Raw genomic sequence first — 20,652 nt, forward strand, 5'->3', positions numbered from 1 at the left:
AGCTAGAGAAATTCACTTTAAAGGTGAATAAGTGGGGTGTCCGGGGTTCGAACCCCGGCCCCTGCATAAATTATGCATTATCCCTTACCAAGTGAGCTAAGCTCATAGGGACCTAGCCAAGTTGTTTTTATCTCGGCAAGGATTGAAAGAGAAACCAGAGAAGTCTACACGGATGGATACTATAACCATGCTACCTTACGAAAAGGCAATGTAATACCAGTCTTTTTTATTTGCTCCTCTTATATGTTAGTGATACCAGTATCAAACTTAGTTCACCAAGGTTGAAGAGCAACCATTCAATCACGTGACCTCTAGGAAAATCGGCTAAGTATCACCAATCTTAATCTCACGTGCTATACGTCTAAGATAAAAAAAATAAAATAAAATTTAACGCCACTTAACTTACATTATGGAGGTAGTATAAACTGCTCCTTGTTTTCAATTCCATTTTTTTTCTTGAATTTTGATGATATTATACATATCCAGACGTTAATTCAATCTTGAGATAAGATACATAACATCCAAAAAAATATTATTGAATTGTTAAAATATGTGCTGGTGTGTGAGATTTTCAGTTGCAATCATGACTCCCTGTAACATGCATCCCTTACTTAAAATAAAGAGTTTTTTTTTTTTTTTTTTTGTATGGATGGAATAGGCTTTGAGAAATGGAGGGTACCATTTGGATCCCAACTCATGACTAACAACAATAATATCATCTCCCCAGATACTGAAAGAAACACGATGAACGTACAACGATTAACCAAAAACCAGATACAATAAGAATTAATAACAAATCTCGAACAATGTCACAGTTTGAATATAAAAAACAGGTTCTTTGGTCCGGAGTCAAAAAACATAACAGATAAGAGTCTCATCAAAGATTCTTACAACCATTACTTCCCAGATAATACTCCCCGTAATTATTGGCACTCTATATTCTTAAGAGCAGCCATGAAAATCCAACAGCTTGCTCAAGTAACTGCAACAGCAAAGCAAATCATAAAAATACTTAGTATTACACGGCATTAAGATTTTACACAATACTACTAAACCTGTCATCAGATCATCCCACTTTCATAAATAGTACCCTCACGACTCACAAGCATGCATTGCAATTGCTACATTGAAATTTGAAACCATAAAAAAAAAAAAAAAAAAAAAAAAAACAGAAATTTCCAAAAAGGAGTTGTCATAACACACCAGCCACTTCAAACAAAGACCTTAAGTATAGTAAGCAGTCCTGATATAAATTTTTTTTTTATTTATGACAAAAATACTTATAGAAAACTGAAAATTAAAATGAATAAGAAGTTGTAATTATCCTTCACACTAAAAATACAGACTGTAAAATTTGATTGCCATGACAAACTTCCTGAAGATTTCAAATTGTCTTGGTACAAAGTATTTCAACAAGAAAACAACTTCATTACCACAAAAATCTCATTTTTCAAAATAAAGAATTTGTAGTTGGGTCAAAGAGGTCATTCTCATTTGATTTTATGTTTAACCATAATAACAATGGGAATTTAGAACATCACCTCAGGAATCAGGATCACCTGTGAAAGGAATGGAGTTTACTAATTAGTAGTATTAGAATAACTGATGAAAGGGCTGGAAAAACAGCCATTTCAAGGACGACACTTGCAGGGATTTTATTTTTGCGAAAGTGAACGAATTTATGCATGGAATAAAATGAAAAGTGCCAAGAGTTTCCCGTCTACATGACATTTTGAGGGAAGCCTCTATACTTCTAGTTGAAAAATGCACAAAAAAAAAATATATTGACAATAGCGTTTCAAGAAAGGTGTAGAAACTTGATAACATGGGTTAAATACAGTTAAAGAAAATGAAAAACCTAGCAATGCCAAAATCATTAGGGATACAATCTTAGGTTTTGATTCATTTAGGACTGAGGACTATATCAATAACCGCTTACTCAGAAAATATCTTCAACACTAACAATAAAATACCACATACAATGGAAATGCCCAAGGGAAACAAAATTGATTGCAAAGCATTTTGTAAAAAAGTAATGAAAAATGAACATTCGGTTTTGATGTTTGGAAAATACCAAATTAACCCTCGACTTTGTAGGCGCTCTCAAATAGATACATGAGATTATGAATATTTCAAAAAGCCCCTTACTCTATTAAACTGTCAGGTTGGTCCCGATATTTAAACACTTACTGTTAATTAGATCCATATATTTTAACAACTTACTATCAATTTAGTCCTTAACATACTCTTAAGAAGGACTAGTATGAGTAAATTTTGACAGAGTTAGAGAACTTTTTTTAAATTTTCATAATCTCAAGGACCAATTTGAGAGCGCCCTGCACGGTCAAGGATGAATTTCTAAGGAAAAATCTAACTGGTCCTCCAGATCATCTCTAACAATCATCAACCGGTCACTCACTCACACGCACATTTAATTGAAAATGTTATTGAATTCATAATTTTGACAAAGGAATAAAAGGGAACCTACAAATAGAAAGCAGCATTCGTCTCTCCCCCATTGGATGATCGATGTCCTTGCGCATCACCCATCTTTTCCATTCCCTATAAATTAAAATCTTAATACTTAATCATCAACCAAAGCTAGACAGACTCATAAAGCTCTACCCAATCCATCTCTTCACATGAAGCAAAACAGAACTAACTAATTTTTAATATCTAATTGTACCTACAATCTAAGGATTTCTAGACTCTATAGTATTTGTAAACTAACACACAAAAACAGAAATATTTTTTTAAAAAAACACACATTTTTGTGAAGGGGTCTGAAAATCATTATGGTTTTTCAACATGATTAAAACATTTTCGGTATCCCATAGAACAGACAAGACTCACAAAGAGAATATTAGCGATCTTGACAAGAACGACGGAAGGTACCATTGGACAGCTCGCTACAAGCTCGTGCGCTGACGGCAAGGTGAGACGTGAGACACGCTACAGCCATCGTGCTATGCAGTGGCAAAAGTGATTGTACGCAACCCAATTGCCCCAAATTCCTGCACCAACAAAAAAAACACATTCAGAATCAACAATATCAATCAAATTAATAATCAATTTCATTGTCGTTGAGCTTGAATTGGGAATTAGGGTTTGGACCTGGAAGAGGTAGCAGGCATGGAAAAGAGGCGGGGCTGAGTGCGAGGGGTGGCGAGTGGCGGAGGACGGAGGCGAGGAAGGGAAGAAGGAGCCGCCGGACGAAGGGAAGACCTGGCCGTGGAGATGAAGGAGCGAGATAGAGATCCAGATCGCAACGCCATTGTTATGTGTATAGGAGAATCACAAAGAAAGAGTTTTTAGGGTTTTGTGAGGGTTTTGTTTCAGATTTTTAATCGAGAGTGGAACTAGATTGGTTTTGCCTCGAATTCTCATCGAACGACGTCGTATGAACTATTCCTTAACTTTATTTTTTTCTTCTTTTTTTTATTCGAAGAAAGTTTCTCATAAATAAATTTTCTAGTTGCATTTCTTTTTGAGATTATCAAATTTTTTATTTAATCTCTGAAATATTTATTTTTAGGGAAAATTTAATCTCTGAACTATATAAACATAATTCTAAAATAAATATTATATTATGTAAAGAAAAGTTTTAGATAAATATATTCGGTAGTCTTTAAACGATGTGAAATTGTTGATTTAGTCGTAACATCTTTAATAACTACTAGGAACCAATACAATAGTCGGTCTCTACTTTCTATCGTTACAAAAATTAAAATTATTCTCTAAAATAAAATTAAAATTAGTTTGTATATCTCTCTTTTGTGAGCCGTCGGCTGAAACCCTAATTTCTTCTCCTTCATCCACTAAAGAGGGGTGGTTTAGGGTCAACTAGACCTTGCACCCGTGCTGCCGCACGGGTCATATTGACGACAAATACATCATTCAAATAAATAAATAAAAAAGGTGTTTTAGTACCAATACAATGTGACTAATAAAATACAATTAAAATTGAGTTCATGTTGGTACATTGCGGAAAATTTCTCTGTAAACAACATTTGAAGTGTACAGCCACAAATAACACATTTTAGACAAAAACAATCAACATACATATAATAATAAATTAGCAAGAATCGACAAAATGCGTCCAACCATACCCTAAACTGATTCACAAACATAAGGTTCCTTCATTTCATCGTTGCACATACGTCTATATGGATTCTCGTTAGCATATGGGGTTGCATACTAATCCAATGTAGGATGGCCTATACGACTTGTTATAACAAATTTTCCATGAGCAACTGGGGAAATCCTAGTTAGATGAGATTTTGGAGCAACGTTCTTGCGATGAATTGAGTTATCAACTGCATATTCATGCACATACTAAGTTACAAATAGCCTAAAAACTGCAATGGTTTTAGAGTCGCCGCTTTTTAAGATAATAGCTTCACTTTACGCATAGCTAACCTGGTTTCACAAATGTTTTTTTTTTATACAATGACATGAATTATAAGGTAGACAAAAATGAAAAATCCAATGCTTTCTGAATTTATCTTGCACAAAAAAACTGCATCAGTTGTTAAGTCGCCGCTATTTAGGATATTAGCTGCACTTTACGCATAGCTACCATGATATCAGTCATGATTTTATATACAATGACATGATAACATTCTTGAGATAATGGATGCATTGGAAATTACCATAATGAATGTTTGTATGTAAAACGCTTGTTTCGTAGAATTCTGCTATGGTTTAGTCACATGACTCATATAATATAAAACGCTTGTTTCACAGAGTTTTGGTATATAATTTGAACTATATGGTAATTTTGACTATAATATATATGAATAAGTATTGGTTAAAAAAAAGAAGAGATTCAACATTTTACATGCTTTTCTAGTGCTTTCTACGAAGCACATACTTCTCATATTTGGTGTGTCGTGTCCAATATCAACACAACATCAACACGTAAAATCATAATGAATTTTACCATTTTCATAAATTATTATCGGTGTCAACGTATCTAAATTATACAGTGTTTCTGATTATATATATGTCTTATTTACCGGCATGTGTAGGCCTTATTTTTCATTATTTCTTAATTAGCTTTAAATGTCAAAAACTTTTTTTTTAACAGCCAATATATAAAATTAATAACCCCTTGAGAAAAGGAGATTGTTGTTGAAAGAAACAGATACAAACCCCCAGCTGCTAAGGCATAAAGAGGCATTCCCAAATATAATAACTACAAAACAAACCACCCCAAAGGACACTCAAAGCGCAGGCCAATACAGGAACATGAAAAAACAGCTGCCAGCAAAAACAGAACAGCAAGGCATCACATGCGCAGCTGAAAAAATGCGACAACCAAAAACATCCAACCCACAGGCCACACACTCAAGCATCCCACACCAACTACTACTTGAATTTACAATTTCAACGCTTCTTTATTTCACTATATCGCACGTGGACTTCAAATCGGAGAAGAAATAAATCAAAAGTAACTAAAAGATCCCACTGATATCCAAAAATCAATATGCATTCCTCAACATAATTATAGCAGCGATTACACTTTTCAAGTTCAAATAATAAAGATGTATAAGATGGCATGAAATTATTTAGTTGATACAGATGAAAGTTAAAACAAAAATATTTAGACAATGAAGGGGATCTAAAATTCATTTTCCAATCCTTGACATATTAAAATTACTACCATTGATTCTAAATTACAATTGGTTCTCTTCATTGCAATCATATAAACTTAATCAAAATTTTGCAAGTGCAAATAGAATCGACATTATATAATTGGTGACTAATTGATTCCATTAACAACAATACGCCCCCAATAGCAGCAGGCTGCACAAAAACTAAAAAAACCCACCATGAACATCACCTACTCCCCCAACATCAGCAGGCTACGCAAACACAGACCTGGGCTGTCCACAGCAGACTCTGCAGGAACAAACAGAAGCTGCTAACAGCACCCACCAACCTATACAACACAGGTTGAGGCATCATGGGATCAATCTATTGCGAGCTCGGTGGATCAAAGACACGTCAGATTGAGGCATCATGGGATAATCTTCTTCCATATTTTTGCCATGGCTCTGCAACAATAATTCAGTTTCTGCAAACGCATAAATTCGCAACTGATGGTCATCCAACACCAAATCTGCATGTTTGCAGGGAACAATAAGGAATAAGACATTAAAAAAATCACCATATAAAAATCACATGAACAAAGCTTCATAATATAAATCAGATCAGTTTCATATTGAGTGGCAGCACGGCCTGCTATCATCCTATAAGAACAGCAATAATCACGTTGATTATAATCTGAACCATACCGCTAGTTATTTTTCACATACCACAGCCTACATCTCATAACTGGAGCTTTCTGGTATAGGACATATTATTATTAAGACTGTTATTAAACTGTGCTCCACGTAAAAAAAATAATATTAGATACGTGTATATATAACAATAATAACATGGTTCAACAATTATAATCTTTAGTTGGCAATTAATACCACATCATCAAATTCATGTGCGCGCAAAAAATCAGATAGGCATGGTCGTATATTTTGTACTACTTCGCCAACTAAATCATTAAAATTATCTGATATAACCATACTGTCATTTTATAAATATCAATTTCTTGCACATGAAACCTCAATAATAAAGAAAGGCATTTTTTAAGATATAGTCCACATATAGTTTAGAAGGTTATAATATGTACCTTCGACACGTAGAATACGTGTTTGTCGATTTAAAACATCATCACTCAAATGCTCCCAAGTCTTGTACCAAACAACCTCCGGTCGAGAGAACTGACTTGAAATTAAGAGAGCCACGAACAATTTACGAAGATAACCAGCGGTGCCCCATTGAGCTGCTTGGTTAATCGCGTCTATGAACTCCTTATCATCATCCAATAGACCCAAAGCAAAGCACACATCTTTAAAGCTGTCGTACTTGAAATTTTCCAGAGTCTTAATTTCATCATACAACGTTGGACCCTCAACGTAATTCAGTAAAGTCACTACATTGAGACACATATTGACCTCTTCACTGTATGTTACACTTTTTAGTAGTAATATCCTTTGTGATTTACATATTTCTTTTAAAAACCTCCATAGGTTGTGTTCACCATCCTTCTAGATGATTTGTCAAGTGTTTCTAGAATAAATTTACTTAAGATAAAAAAATATGATCACAGAGACAACACAATCGAAGATAACACAAACCTAAAGGATAGAAAATCATAGAGACAACAAAGTCGAAGAAGACATATTACCTTCAAAGTATGAAAGTCCATTGACAATTTTCTGTGTGAAAACACCTTATTTATGCCACCAGCCCCAGATCAAAATTCTCATAAACTATAACTCCATTAGCTTATATGACTAAGATCAAATCAAGAAGTGATAGTTGATATCAAATCCCAGAAAAATGCAACCCAAATGCAATGAATTTAAGACCAATCTAGCTGCATCAGTTATATAAAGTAACAAAGAATTAGTAACAGAGACTAAAAATACCAATGATAGATACACACAATATACAATTCCAATGATAGTTAAACAAATAAACAATAAACAGTTTACAATTATAATAACCTATCGATTGTTGAAGTTTGAAGTAACAATAACAAAAAATTCAATTAAACCCCGAAGTTCACAACAAATAAAAGTGGAAGGTGGACAAAAATGAAAATTGAAATAAATAGAATATCTAAAGGGAAAGATGGCTTACACGACTGGGGATTAGAGGTATGTGTCTAACCAAAACAAACAAACAAACAAAAAAGCAGCGGAGGCTCAATCGATAAAGCAACACATCTAAATACAAAAGTAGGTTAATCCCAAAGGGACCAATTGAGGTTTCAATGTTTCATTCCAGTGTTCTTGAAGAACAAAAATGAATTGAATAAGAGAGAATACAAAAGATAAATCAAACAGTTAACATAACAGCGAGAGAGACAAAGAGAGAGGGAGAGAGAGAGCTAACAGAGTCTTGTAGATGGAGGAAATCGTGAGGAAGGATTTGGTGGAGAAAGAGAGAAGAAGTAGCCATGAAAATGGGTATTGGAATGCCCTATAATGGTCTCCAACGATGGTGAGGTGGAAGGGGATTTGGGGTTTGAAATCAATTGCAGAGAGGGGGATGGAATCAGGTGTTGAATGAAATGGATGTGTCACGGGTGGTGGTGGTAATACGGCGGAGTTCCGTTATGGTTCTAGCGGAGGAGTGGACGGTGGCATTGGGAGAACGGGGTGAGAGAAAAGAGGGAGAGATGAAGAATCGTAGATAGAGAGAGAGAAGGGTTAGTCAGACTAATGGTTCCTAATGACGTAATTAGATAGATATGCAATATCCAATATTGAAAATAGATGACATTAATTATTTGTCATTTACAATGAGATACAGTTGACTTTGGGTGGGAGATTTGAATTTCAAAATCTGCAATAAATGAAGCACAATTCCCGCCCATTTCTTTAGGGTTTGCAAATTTGGGTATGCATTATGTACCTTTGGATTATATATTAAGATTTTTGACCCCAAATCACCCCTCTATATCGTTTTTCTCTTTCCCTTCTATTTTAATAAGTGATTTTCACATCGAATAAGGTTTTCCTTTTGTGATTTCATCGTCTTAGTGCGACACTGTTTTATTTGTCGTCTTTGTGCCTTTTCCCTTGTTCAGGTGTTTGTTCAATTCGGATTGTCAGATCATCTTCGATCCAGTGCAGATCCAACCAATGACTTTGACGTCATCAACGTTGCAGATCCGGAGGCATGACTATTCCGGAGATTTTAATATAGTCATATTTGTAGGCTTATGTACTCTGTCGCTTTATGCTATTAACGTGAATGTTGTGAGATTGTTCACATATTCATCCTTCCTTTTTGTTTTTAGCGAATTTGTATTGCATCGATGTACTCTATCAATTCATCCATCCTTTTTGTTTTTAGCGAATTTGTATTGCATCGATGTACTCTATCAATTTAAATGAATAAATGTCGTTTATTTTGTGTCAAAAAAAAAATAACAACTAAATATAGACCCGCACACGGCGTAGAAATAAATTTGATTCAGTTTTCTTTTGTATATTCATTAATTGTAATTGGTTTTCAGAATAAAAAAAAAGTTGAGCACATCTTTTCTGATTTTGTGGTAAAACTAAGTTTTAACATAGATTTAAAATTGCTTCTTAAAAAAAAAAACATAGATTTGCTATCATATGAAAATAGTAATTAAGAAGATAACTTGCTTGTTAGCTATGATTTTCAATGTGGCTCAAATGGTATGGGTTGTCATTACCAAAATTTGAGGGTCTAAATCAATAAATATAGCAGATGATTCACTTCAAAAATAAATTATAAAATTGACTGATTTTATGTATTTTACGAAATAATTCTAATATTTATATAGTATAACATAAAGACTAAATTCATGAGTGAGGTGGTTGACGAAACACATAAGTTATACAAGGATTTGTTTCTCTTTAAGACAGATTTTGAAAAGGCTTATAAATATGTTGATTGGTCATGTATAGATGTTATTATGTTAAAAATGAAATTCCCAGTGTTATGGAGAAAGTGGATTATGGAGTGTGTATCTACTCCAACAACATCATTGCTTGTTAACAGAAGTCCGACTAAAGAATTTCCTCGAGAAAAGCATATGTTGTTGAACACTTGAACTTAATTTGAAGTTTCTTGATATGGATGCTGCTTTGTTAATTTCTTGTTGATTTTCTACAGGTTCACCTGATGCTTCAAATGTAAATCTCACTGTCGACCCCTGTCGAAGGTGTACCAGAATACACACGAGATAGAAGATAGCCCAACATATGCAATAATGACACCATAGACAGTGAGGGTAAGATTAATATTTTTTCTTCTTCACTCTTGGGAGAGGTTAAAATTTATTTAAATTGTGATGCCGCATTGAGACAACCAAATTTCCACATTCCTAATTTGGATGATGTTATAAAAAGTGTGGAGAGAAATACCAGAGGACTTCCAAGCCTACTGATCCCCAACTATCTTGACGAAGCTATTAGAATGTTTATGCACAAGTTATTTGGAGATGGGTCAATGCAAGCTCTTTCTGAGGATAAAAATGAATCCTTTCGATATGTCAATGATATACAAAGGGTTCATAAAATGTTGAAATCTCGTTATTAGATGAAACTGGAATTGAGGATCTTCCGAAATTTAATTACATTCCAAGTAATTTGATACATCAAAATGCTAAGGTCAATATTTCACTTGCTCGGATTGCAGATGAAGGTTGTTGTTCTCGTTGTTCAAGCGACTGCCTTTCCTTGCCATTTCCTTGTGCATGCTCTCAAGATACTGGCGGAGAATTTGCTTACACTTCACAAGGTTTGTTGACTGAAAAGTTTTTAACAGATTGCATGTCTAGGCTAATGGAACCCCAAGCTCATCATCACGTGTATTGTAAAGAATGCCCAATTGAGAGGACTAAGAATGAGACCAAGCCCGAACCATGCAAGGGACATCTAATTAGGAAGTTTATAAAGGAGTGCTGGAGGAAATGTGGATGTGACATGCAGTGTGGAAATCGGGTAGTGCAACGAGGTTTAAGCTGTAAATTTCAGGTAAACTATTTCTCTGAATAATTTGCAACTTATTTGATGAAAAATTTATTTACTTTCCTTTGTTTTAATATTGTTTGATAAATCCTGCAAAACGGTTTTTTGTTAATTACACTGATTGTGCACATATTCTTGCTGAACTTATTGTGCACGTTGTTATCTTTTATTCTTCAGGTGTTCTTGACTCGAGAAGGAAAGGGCTAGGGCGTTAGAACACTAGAAGATTTGCCAAGGGATCCTTTGTTTGTGAATATGTGGGGGAAATTTTAACCAATACAGAATTAGATGAAAGGAATGTAAATAGCAACGTCAATGACAGACATACATATCCTGTATATTGTTTTGGTCCTTGTCTATAGCTTGCCCTCTTTACAAACAGAAATGTGAGTGCATACGAGGAGTTGACATGGGTAAGTGCATTAGACCAGTGCATGACACATGCTTCATACTCTTTGTTTTTCAATAGTTGCATTCAAATATTGACATAACTTAATTAAGCTGTTTTTACCTCCCACTAGTAAGAAATAGATGGGTTATATTTGTGCAACAGAAGAAATGTCTGTGGGTGGAGTAAGGTGATCCCGCAAATAGTATGGTTTGTAAGGAATTAAGCGTGTGTTTGATTCTATGATGACATAACTTAATTTGAGGAATTGATTATGTAAAATAGGTTCTGTTTTAAAAAATAAGTTGAAAGTAAAATAATTTACGTTTGGATGTATTCATGTAAACGTGAGTTGAGCAATGAATTTGAGCGCAAAAATCAAATTTAAAATGAAAAGTGTTGGAAATTTCAGGGGAACCATACACATCGGGGTGGATCAACATATTGGGTTAGAGCAAACACACAAGTGAGTTTTGGCCACTAGATATTCACCCAAAATCTTGAGGCATTAAGTATATGTGTCTTCTCGCTGATATGTTGTTCAACGACAACTCTTTCATCCAATGTGATACTTTTAACTTACACTTGACACGTCAACATTCTCTCCCTTAAACGTGAGACTCTCCATGTTTTTGATTCAACACTAGGATCCACTCTCGCTCCCCCAACCATGTCGAACTAGACTTTGATACTATTGTTGAGAATTCCAGGGGAGCCATAAACACTAGAGCTGATCAATACATCGAGCTAGAGCAATCACACATGCTAGTTTTTGACACCATATTTTCACGCAAAATATTAAAACATTAGCTATATGAGTCATCTCAGTAATGTGTGACTTCTTACTCACATTTGACACATTAATAAGATGTTTAATAAGATGTTTGAATTTCTAATTTTAAGTTAGAATCAATTATAAAGATGAAATCAATTCTACCTAACATGTGAAAATCAATTTTATAAACTCAATATATTTTGACTATTCCAAAATTAAAATCAAACATACACAAAGTACACCGTAAGCTTTATAACTACCCCCTCTCATTCTATTTCCATATATTATATTGTCTATCGTACCTCTAATTGCTCGATGTTGCGAGACCTCGTATTAAACATTTTGTTTGTGAAATTGTCTAAAAAAATTCTGTGTATGTCCAAACATTTTTTTTTCTTCTCAATGATGTCTTTTACGAAGAATTTTTTAGTTTTTCTCAATGATATGTCTTTTCTAGTTTATATATATAATCATTACAAGTTTCAAAAATAAAATAATCTTTGGTATCTTTATGAATGCAAAGTAGAATAAATAATAGAAATATCAAGACATGCAACAGAAGTGTTTATAAATGCACTCATCAACTTCACTTCCTCTCCACTTTACACATTAACAACTAGAACAAACAATGAACACAGGAAAAAAAATCCATATAAGACGAAGTTCAAACTATTAAAAGAAAGCAAGCAAGCAATGTTTTAAACACATTAATATAAGAAGCTTACTTTGGAAATTTGTTAAACAACGTGGCTAGCTATGACGGAGTAGTGAAAGCTCATTCACACAAACACACACAGTAAAATCAAATATCAAAATTGAATAAGTTTTATGATTCACATACTAGTTAAATGCAACTTGAAGCAAAACAACATAACAAGAAAGAAAAGAAAAGAAAAAAAAAGAGCAACCAGCATATGAATAGACTTGGCATTGAAAAGGATAAGATTTTATATTGTACCTCTTCTTTGTCGAGATAGGTAACTTTATCAACGACATTAGAGTTGTCACAAAACAAAAATTGCCATAAAATATCTTTTATCTTGTAGTGTCCTCCTGTGCGCCTCAAATTCAATGCCGATGAATCATATTTTATCAACATTGGAAGCTCATGTTGCAGTGAGTTAGTTTGTGATCAACATGGCAAATTTGTGTCTAATTTTATGCGTAAAATTACGTCTTCAAATACTCTTACAGCTGAATTGTGGGCAATTATTTTTTCCAGCCTTCAACTTGTTCGATCCTAACATCTGCAACATGTGTTAATTGAGTATGATTCAAAGTTTCCAAAAAATGAATTGAATTTTATTCCACAGTGGTTGTGAATGTGATTGACGGTGGCTATACCAATTTTTCTTACGTGCAACATGTACTTAAGACATCATTTATATTCTCCAGACTCCTACCTAATATGAACCTTGAATTACTTCCCTCAAAAAAAAAAAAAATGAACCTTGAAATTGAATTACATTATATTTGTCGCAACCAGATAAATGTGTAATCATTCTTTCACACCAAGCTTATTCTACTTCCTTCAGCTTAGCTGTGATGAAATTTTCTTTTTATTTATTAGATATTCTCATTTGGTGATTCATCTGGTGTGACTTCTACCAATTTGGATAGTTAATCAAATTCCGTTATCAACATAAACAAAAAATATAATAAAGAAATGAGATTAAAATATATGTACTATTAGTGTAAAATTGTTGTATCCTTGTCCCCGTGAGCATATCTATATTGGTAGACATTACATTATATATACAAGGTCAGGGTTCGTATTACAGATTCTCCACTTATTCATCTTAAAAGGTGAAATTTTAACCATCAACTACTTGACGAAAAAATTGTTGTATCCTCACAAGTCATCACCCATCAATTGCTACAATGTTTTACAATTTCTAAACAAAAACAATTATATAATTGTTTGTTGTCTTGCCAAATTGTGATTGGTTGCAAAATAAAATAATTTTACATTAACATTAAATATCATTTAACCGCTAAATAAATAATCAATTGAATTAAAAATTCAAAGAAAGAACGAGCCTATATTTATATTTTATTTTATTTTTGGAAAAAAGATCATCCTTTTCAACAAAAGAACCACTTTAAAAAAAATTAATCTAGTTCCCGTAGTTACAACTTAGCAGTAGTTTGGTTATGAAGATATTTTATGTGAAATCTTAGATTTAAATGAGTTATTTCATCCCCCCTCTTCATATGTGTTTATTTAAGTATGTGTTGGCTACTAGGTTAATAAAAAAATAAATCCTCTCCATATGTGTTTATTTAAGTATGTGTTGGCTACTATAGAAAAATAAATTAAAAAATTAATCAATTTAACACATTTTTTTAAACGAGATTTCCAAGAAGAAAAATATTTTTATAATCAATTTTTTGTGTTTTTTAAATCTCTAAAATTTATCAAAGTAATCCCTAAACTAATCAGTTTTTAGACCGGATACCAAACTTTTTAAAGGGGTGCATATAATAAGAATTACAGAAAGAAGTTCTCAGGTAAACTTATCAATTTTAATAAAATATTATAATATCTATTTTAGAAGGCCCATAATAGATAAACCTAATAAAATTGATCTTTTGCGCATTGTTAGACCAAACCCTAAAAATTAGAGATACAACAATTTACGGTTAGAAGTCACGCTCCCAACCGTCAACCGTCTTCCCGTCTGCAATCCGGTAACTAATCAACTTCCATCTAATTTCCGTTTGCAATCCGGTAACTAATCAACTTCCATCTAATTTAAGGATGATATCTTTTGTTTTTTTAACACTATTATTGTTTGTTCTTGTCCGTTTTATATTTTGTCATGCAACCTTTTAATATTTTTTCTCTTTTTGTTTTTGTTCTTGTCTGATAGTTTTTTTAGGAGAAAAACGTTAGTTAGTTAATGAGTTGTTGAAATCACTGCTAAATTGTAGCTGAATTGCTACAGCTATGGTTTGTGATTTTTTCGAAGGACTATGGTTTGTGATTGGTTTATTTTATTTTTGTGTGTTTGTTTCGGCGTTGAAATTGCGTGCCACCACCGTTCATTGATTCACTTCCATAGTTTGAAACTTCACAATTATCATAGCAAGAGGATGTGATGTTGGGACGTATGAAAACATGTAACCCAATGAATACTGTTTAGGGTTAAATATATGTTTTATTTAGAACACAAAGTTAAATATATTTTTTTACGACTAAGGATAATAAGGAGTTGATTCATATCGCATGTATTTAACATCTTAAAGGTTAATGTGTAAGTATATTTGTTAGCCTTACTCGTGAGTATGAGATTTGCCCTAACCTAGTGAACCTTCTTAGTCCAATTCACCTAAATTTTATTCATAAAAAATAACATATAAACTTTAATTCTTTAGATCGATAAACTTTAGGGTTATGGGATGGTAAGAGAAAAAACTAAAAGAGAATTTTAAGAGATTATTATAACAATAAAAGAAGTTTGAGAAACTGAGACAAAGGGTGTTTATGTTTAAAGCTTTATAAAAAAAAAAAAAAAAGATTTTGTGTTAGTGATTAAATTTTGTTTCTCTGAATTTACGTGTATTTATAAAATGACAAAAGCTTAAACAAAAGCATCCTAAATTGCAGCAAAAAATTGAGAAAAAAATCTCCCAAATTTTGGGGTTAATTTTCCCTTTTCACAGCGTGAGGGTTCTCAGAAAATTGTAGAAAAATCTGAGAAAAAAGATCACATAAATAGATATTGTGGGGTTAAAGATTTTTTCTATATTACTTTCACTATTAATGTCTGAGCTATGTGATTAATCTCAAAGTTAAAATTTTGCTAGACACTATCATCATCATTCTTCTGAAAATGGGAAAAGCCCAAGTTGCTGCAAATTCTAAGAAGGAGAAGAGTTGCAAGAAGACTACTTCTCCAAACAATGTATGTATCTTTTATATTTCTCTTCTTACTCTTCCTCTACTTATTTCGTTTCTCAGTTGTGTTTATTTGCATTGTTGGTATTTTTGTGTTGTACAATTGAAGCTGTAGTCATGCTGCAAATATATGATAATAAGTAGGAGTTATTTCAAAAAAAGTATGAGTTATGCTTTCTCTAAACTTGATTAAAGGATCATGCATGCCACAATTTAACTTGAAAATTCAATCATAACATAGGAAAAAAGGTATATTATTAAACCATGAAAGAATGTGTTGAAGTGTTGAGTTTTATTTTAAATAAAAGAAGGAGAAGAGAAATGAGAAAGACTTTGAATATTTTTTGGTCAACTAAAAGGACTAACCCCTTAAAGTACCTGAGATTTATTCAAAGGACTGACTTCTTTCAACAAAGTTTAAACCTTGAACCAAATGATAGTATATCTTTTTTTTTTTTTTGGTAACAAAATGATAGTATATCTAGTAATAGTGTAATATTATATTACAATGACTTAATAAATAAATAATTTGGTACAAAATACTAAACATTAATCCCTATTTATAGCGACACGATAGTCCTTTTATAGCTCATTGTTGAATCAAAGGTGTCTGTAATTTTCTTTGGATCTTGTTCGCTACTAGATCTAGTGTGTACATGACATAATTGGACCATCACATTTTTACTTGTTAACCCATAGATTATCCATCTAAAGGACGAATTTATGGTTGTAGTTCAGCCTATATTATCAAAGCCATAAACAATTCGTTTTTAATCGAATCCTGACAAGCTTCTAAATAGATATGGCTAATGTTAACTTGTGCCCTCAAGACACATGTTAAGATACTCATTATAGAAATACACATATCAAAAGGAGTGCATTCAACTTCTTAAAAGTTGTTATATTGTATTTTCCAATGCAAAATTGCTCTATTTAGGTTGCTTAACATGTGCCCTAAGGGCACAAGTTAACATGACCCAATAAATATAAATATTACATTCTACATTTCTGTAGTCTTGATTTGTTGGTAGTGGTACTATTGGCATGATTTGTCTGAAGCCAAGTATTTTGTATGATTTTGGTTTGATACGAATCCACAAGTATATAGTTCAATAGAGAGAGAGAGAGAGAGAGAGAGAGAGAGAGAGAGAGAGAGAGAGAGAGAGAGAGAGAGAGAGAGAGAGAGAGAGAGAGAGAGAGAGAGAGAGAGAGAGAGAGAGAGAGAGAGAGAGAGAGAGAGAGAGAGAGAGAGAGAGAGAGAGAGAGAGAGAGAGAGAGAGAGAGAGAGAGAGAGAGAGAGAGAGAGAGAGAGAGAGAGAGAGAGAGAGAGAGAGAGAGAGAGAGAGAGAGAGAGAGAGAGAGAGAGAGAGAGAGAGAGAGAGAGAGAGAGAGAGAGAGAGAGAGAGAGAGAGAGAGAGAGAGAGAGAGAGAGAGAGAGAGAGAGAGAGAGAGAGAGAGAGAGAGAGAGAGAGAGAGAGAGAGAGAGAGAGAGAGAGAGAGAGAGAGAGAGAGAGAGAGAGAGAGAGAGAGAGAGAGAGAGAGAGAGAGAGAGAGAGAGAGAGAGAGAGAGAGAGAGAGAGAGAGAGAGAGAGAGAGAGAGTTATACGTAGTTACCTATCTTGTTTTTATTTTTTATTAGCCGAAAATATTAAGCTGGCCGGGTTTTATAATTGCTTGGTAAATCACCCGCATTTAAAAAGCGCTACGGGAATCATCAAGCCTAATCATATCAAGTTTTGTGTTGTCTTGTCTAATCTCATTTGTTCCAATATCAAACTTCTCTGTTCAGTACTTCGTTTGATATTTGAGATGATGAAGCAACAACTATTAAACTTCTTTGGTCCTTTGTTTAATACTTGTTACTGAGTTTAAAAACAATGAGATTAGATTAGAAAATAGAATTTAAACAAAATAGACATCTAGACTTTGTTTAAATAGGAGTAAGTCATTAGACGGTTCCAACAATCCCAAGACCTAGAAGGTTTACTCACTCATGATCATTATAGACAAAAGTTTTGAATAAAAGATATAGTATTAAATTGCATAATTGTAAATGACTGAAAGTAAATTGCTGAAATTGTAAAAAATAGATAAGTAAATTGCAAAGAATGTAAAAGTGCAGAAAAAATAAAGAAAATGTACTTAGAACAAAATGTAGAAATTTTATCTCACTATATGAAGTTTACAAGCCTTTCAAGATGATTACAAGTCTGATGGAGAGCCTATTTATACCATAGAACCTCAAGACAAGACATTAAACTCGGATTTACAAGCTTTAAAATAGGAAAACCAAATAGTTTTGTAATAGCTCTAGCTGACAGCAAAAACGCATGGTCTGCACAGTAGACCGTGCACTTTTCAGCTTCCAAGTGTTAAAAACGCAGGAAAAACGTGTGGTCTGGTTTCAGGTGCTAAAAACGTACGGCTTGGGTCCTGAACACACGCTAAAATGCACGGTCCTATTGTGAAAATGCACAGCCCGTGCGTTACCTCTTGTTTTGCTTCCTTTTCTTCATGCTTTTTGATCTTTCTTGCTCATACTTCAACCAAACATTCTCATCTCATTTATATTGGACCTGAAATGAAACCATAGCGTTTGCAGTAAATAGTTCCAACATTGAACCAAAACTAAGAAACTTTATTGAATTAGATTTTTTTTTGAATAATTGAATTAGAATGCTTAAAATAACATAAACTATGACTTTTCATGGTTCCCCAACAAATCAAAATTATATTTATTATTCTATATGGCAAATAGGTTTACAAATCTTATTTTTCTTTTTTTTCAAATCTTGTTTTAGTTCAATAGCAAGAGAGAGCCTGAAGTTTCTCCTCGGCGTTCAAAACGCTTAGCCGGAGTAAATCCTGAGATGACTGTGGACGTCACCTCTAAAAGAGCTCTAGAATATGCTATAAAAAAGACTAGAGATGTCAATGCAAATTTGCAACAAACAAAGGGTCAACCAAATACGAATCTTGTGGTTCATGCTTCAAAGGATACACAATCAGAAGCTACACAATCCTTCGCTTCGCCTCACTCCTCGTCTGGCTCATGCTTGGAATCAACAACTAATGAGACTAGTCAAGGAGTTATGTTGTTTGGGGTTGTCATAGGATTTAGAAACAACTAATTAGGATATTTTTATTTTATTTATTGTTTAGTTGGCCTTCATATCTCTTTATTAATCGTTGTATGAGAGAGTACTTGGAATATTTGAGTTCTTTGAAGTTTTAAAAATTCTGAATTTTAGCATTTATGTCTTATTTAAGTTTGGGGTGGACCATTTTCACCTACATTCTTTTCTTTGCTTCGTTTCCATGATCAACAACCAAGAAAGATTCAAATTTTGATTGAATCACAAAACGAAGGATAAAAATAAAAAAAACTCATTTTCCTTTTTTTATGATTTCTTTTTTTTATTGTTTGGACAATTTATTTTCTAATTTTAAATGAAAAAATCAATATAAAAGAACAGAATGTAAAAATATAGATATCTGATAGTCAAATTATATAATCAGAGCCATTATATGGAAGAGTGTACGACATCATAGTCGTGGGGTGCATAACCGCTTGAAAATTGCTTTTCTGACATTCAAAACGTCATATTGACACATGGAAATGACGTTTTTACCCCCGGCGGTAGTTAACTACCGCTGGATTTATCCGACGGTAGTCAACTACCGTTTCAAGTATACAGCACACAAAAAAAATGCTCCAGCGGTTGTTAACTACCATGGAGCATGTATATGATTTTTTTGGGCCACTTGCACAGTTCCAATTGAAGCTTCTAAGATCCACTTCTCACTATTTCTCATCCTCTTCCTAGCACACTACGCATTTGTGAATGGAGATGCCACTTCGATCAAAAGCACTTGCAAGAACACCAAATACTACAATCTATGTTTCTCTTCTCTCAAATCCAAGTCTAGTTTCTCAAAAAATGCAATCAACTTTATTTATGCATAAATGGAGATGCCACTATTTCTCATCCTCTTCCTTTTTTTATCTCAACTCCAATTTTCTCTCTCTCTCAAATCCAATCTATGGCACTTGCGGATCAGGTTTATCTTAAGAATTTGAAGAAGGAGTTGGAGAGTCTTAAGGGATCGCAGAATAATGATTTGGATGGTGGGTTGTTAGACGCTGCTTTGGATAAATTAGAGAATGAGTTTAGGTTGCTTTTAACGGAAAATAGTGTGTCGCTGCCGCCGCTGCCTATGCTAATTCCACTTCTTGATATTTGTCTTCTAAATCTCTTACTCCAACCAACAACACTACCTTGAAAAGGGCCCAAAAAAATCAATATATATGCTCCACGGTAGTTAACTACCGCTGGAGCAATTTTTTTTTTTGTGCTGTATACTTGGAACGGTAGTTAACTACCGCCGGATAAATCCAGCGGTAGTTAACTACCGTCGGGGGTAAAAACATCATTTCTATGTGTCAATATGACGTTTTGAATGTCAGAAAAGCAATTTTCTAACCGCTTTGCCTTGTGGACAAGTAAAAATACATATTGAGCAAAGATCCAATATTTTTTCATAAGGGAAGTGCTATATAAGTAAAAAAAAAGGTAAAAAAAATGCTGATATGAGTGATCTAACGGCTTCAAACAGTCGTGTGTATGTCGGGCATCGTGCAAACAAGCATTTTCCTTTTTATTTTATAAATAGCTCATGCCCCAACAATAGGCTATTCATAAACTTGAAAGATTTGGATCTATTTGAGTTTGGTTCTTAACGGTTAGATTAGAGTACAAGAGTTCTTTTGTCTAATGAATAAACCATCAATTTAGTTCCTCAACTATCCACCTCTCACTGATTTAGTCCCAAACTATAAAAATATGCTAAATAGTCTCTAAACTATATGAAATCCATCAATTTAGTCTTTGGCGTATATTTGGGACTAAATTGATGTATTTTTTATATACATTAGAGGCTAAATTGACAGGTTTTGTATAGTTTAGGGACTATTTAGTATATTTTATAGTGTAGGGATTAAATTGAAGAG

The 20,652-nt window shown here is 33.5% G+C and overlaps 1 protein-coding gene across 7 annotated transcripts; it reads right to left on the bottom strand.

The window, feature by feature from the left end:
• Window positions 1–759: 759 nt before the first annotated feature.
• Window positions 760–3,298, bottom strand: LOC146958860 (uncharacterized). Of its 7 annotated transcripts, XR_015024742.1 has the most exons (5): window positions 3,115–3,298; window positions 2,896–3,014; window positions 2,489–2,562; window positions 1,542–1,559; window positions 760–982 (listed from the first exon to the last, which is right to left on the bottom strand). XR_015024742.1 is itself a non-coding variant. In XM_085740374.1 (4 exons), the coding sequence occupies exons 1-3, from the start codon at window positions 3,273–3,275 to the stop codon at window positions 1,543–1,545; spliced, it is 297 nt and encodes a 98-aa protein (XP_085596500.1). In that variant the 5' UTR covers window positions 3,276–3,298; the 3' UTR covers window positions 760–982; window position 1,542. The 7 variants fall into 7 exon arrangements, 4 of the variants coding, with proteins under 4 accessions (XP_085596500.1, XP_085596498.1, XP_085596501.1 ...); XR_015024741.1 differs by lacking the exon at window positions 1,542–1,559; XM_085740374.1 differs by lacking the exon at window positions 2,489–2,562.
• Between the last annotated feature and the right edge of the window lie 17,354 nt (window positions 3,299–20,652).

This window comes from Medicago sativa, chromosome 1 (genome assembly GCF_051527215.1).
Source record: "Medicago sativa cultivar Bolivia chromosome 1, Bolivia_mono, whole genome shotgun sequence".
In the NCBI taxonomy this organism is placed as follows: Eukaryota; Viridiplantae; Streptophyta; class Magnoliopsida; order Fabales; family Fabaceae; genus Medicago; species Medicago sativa.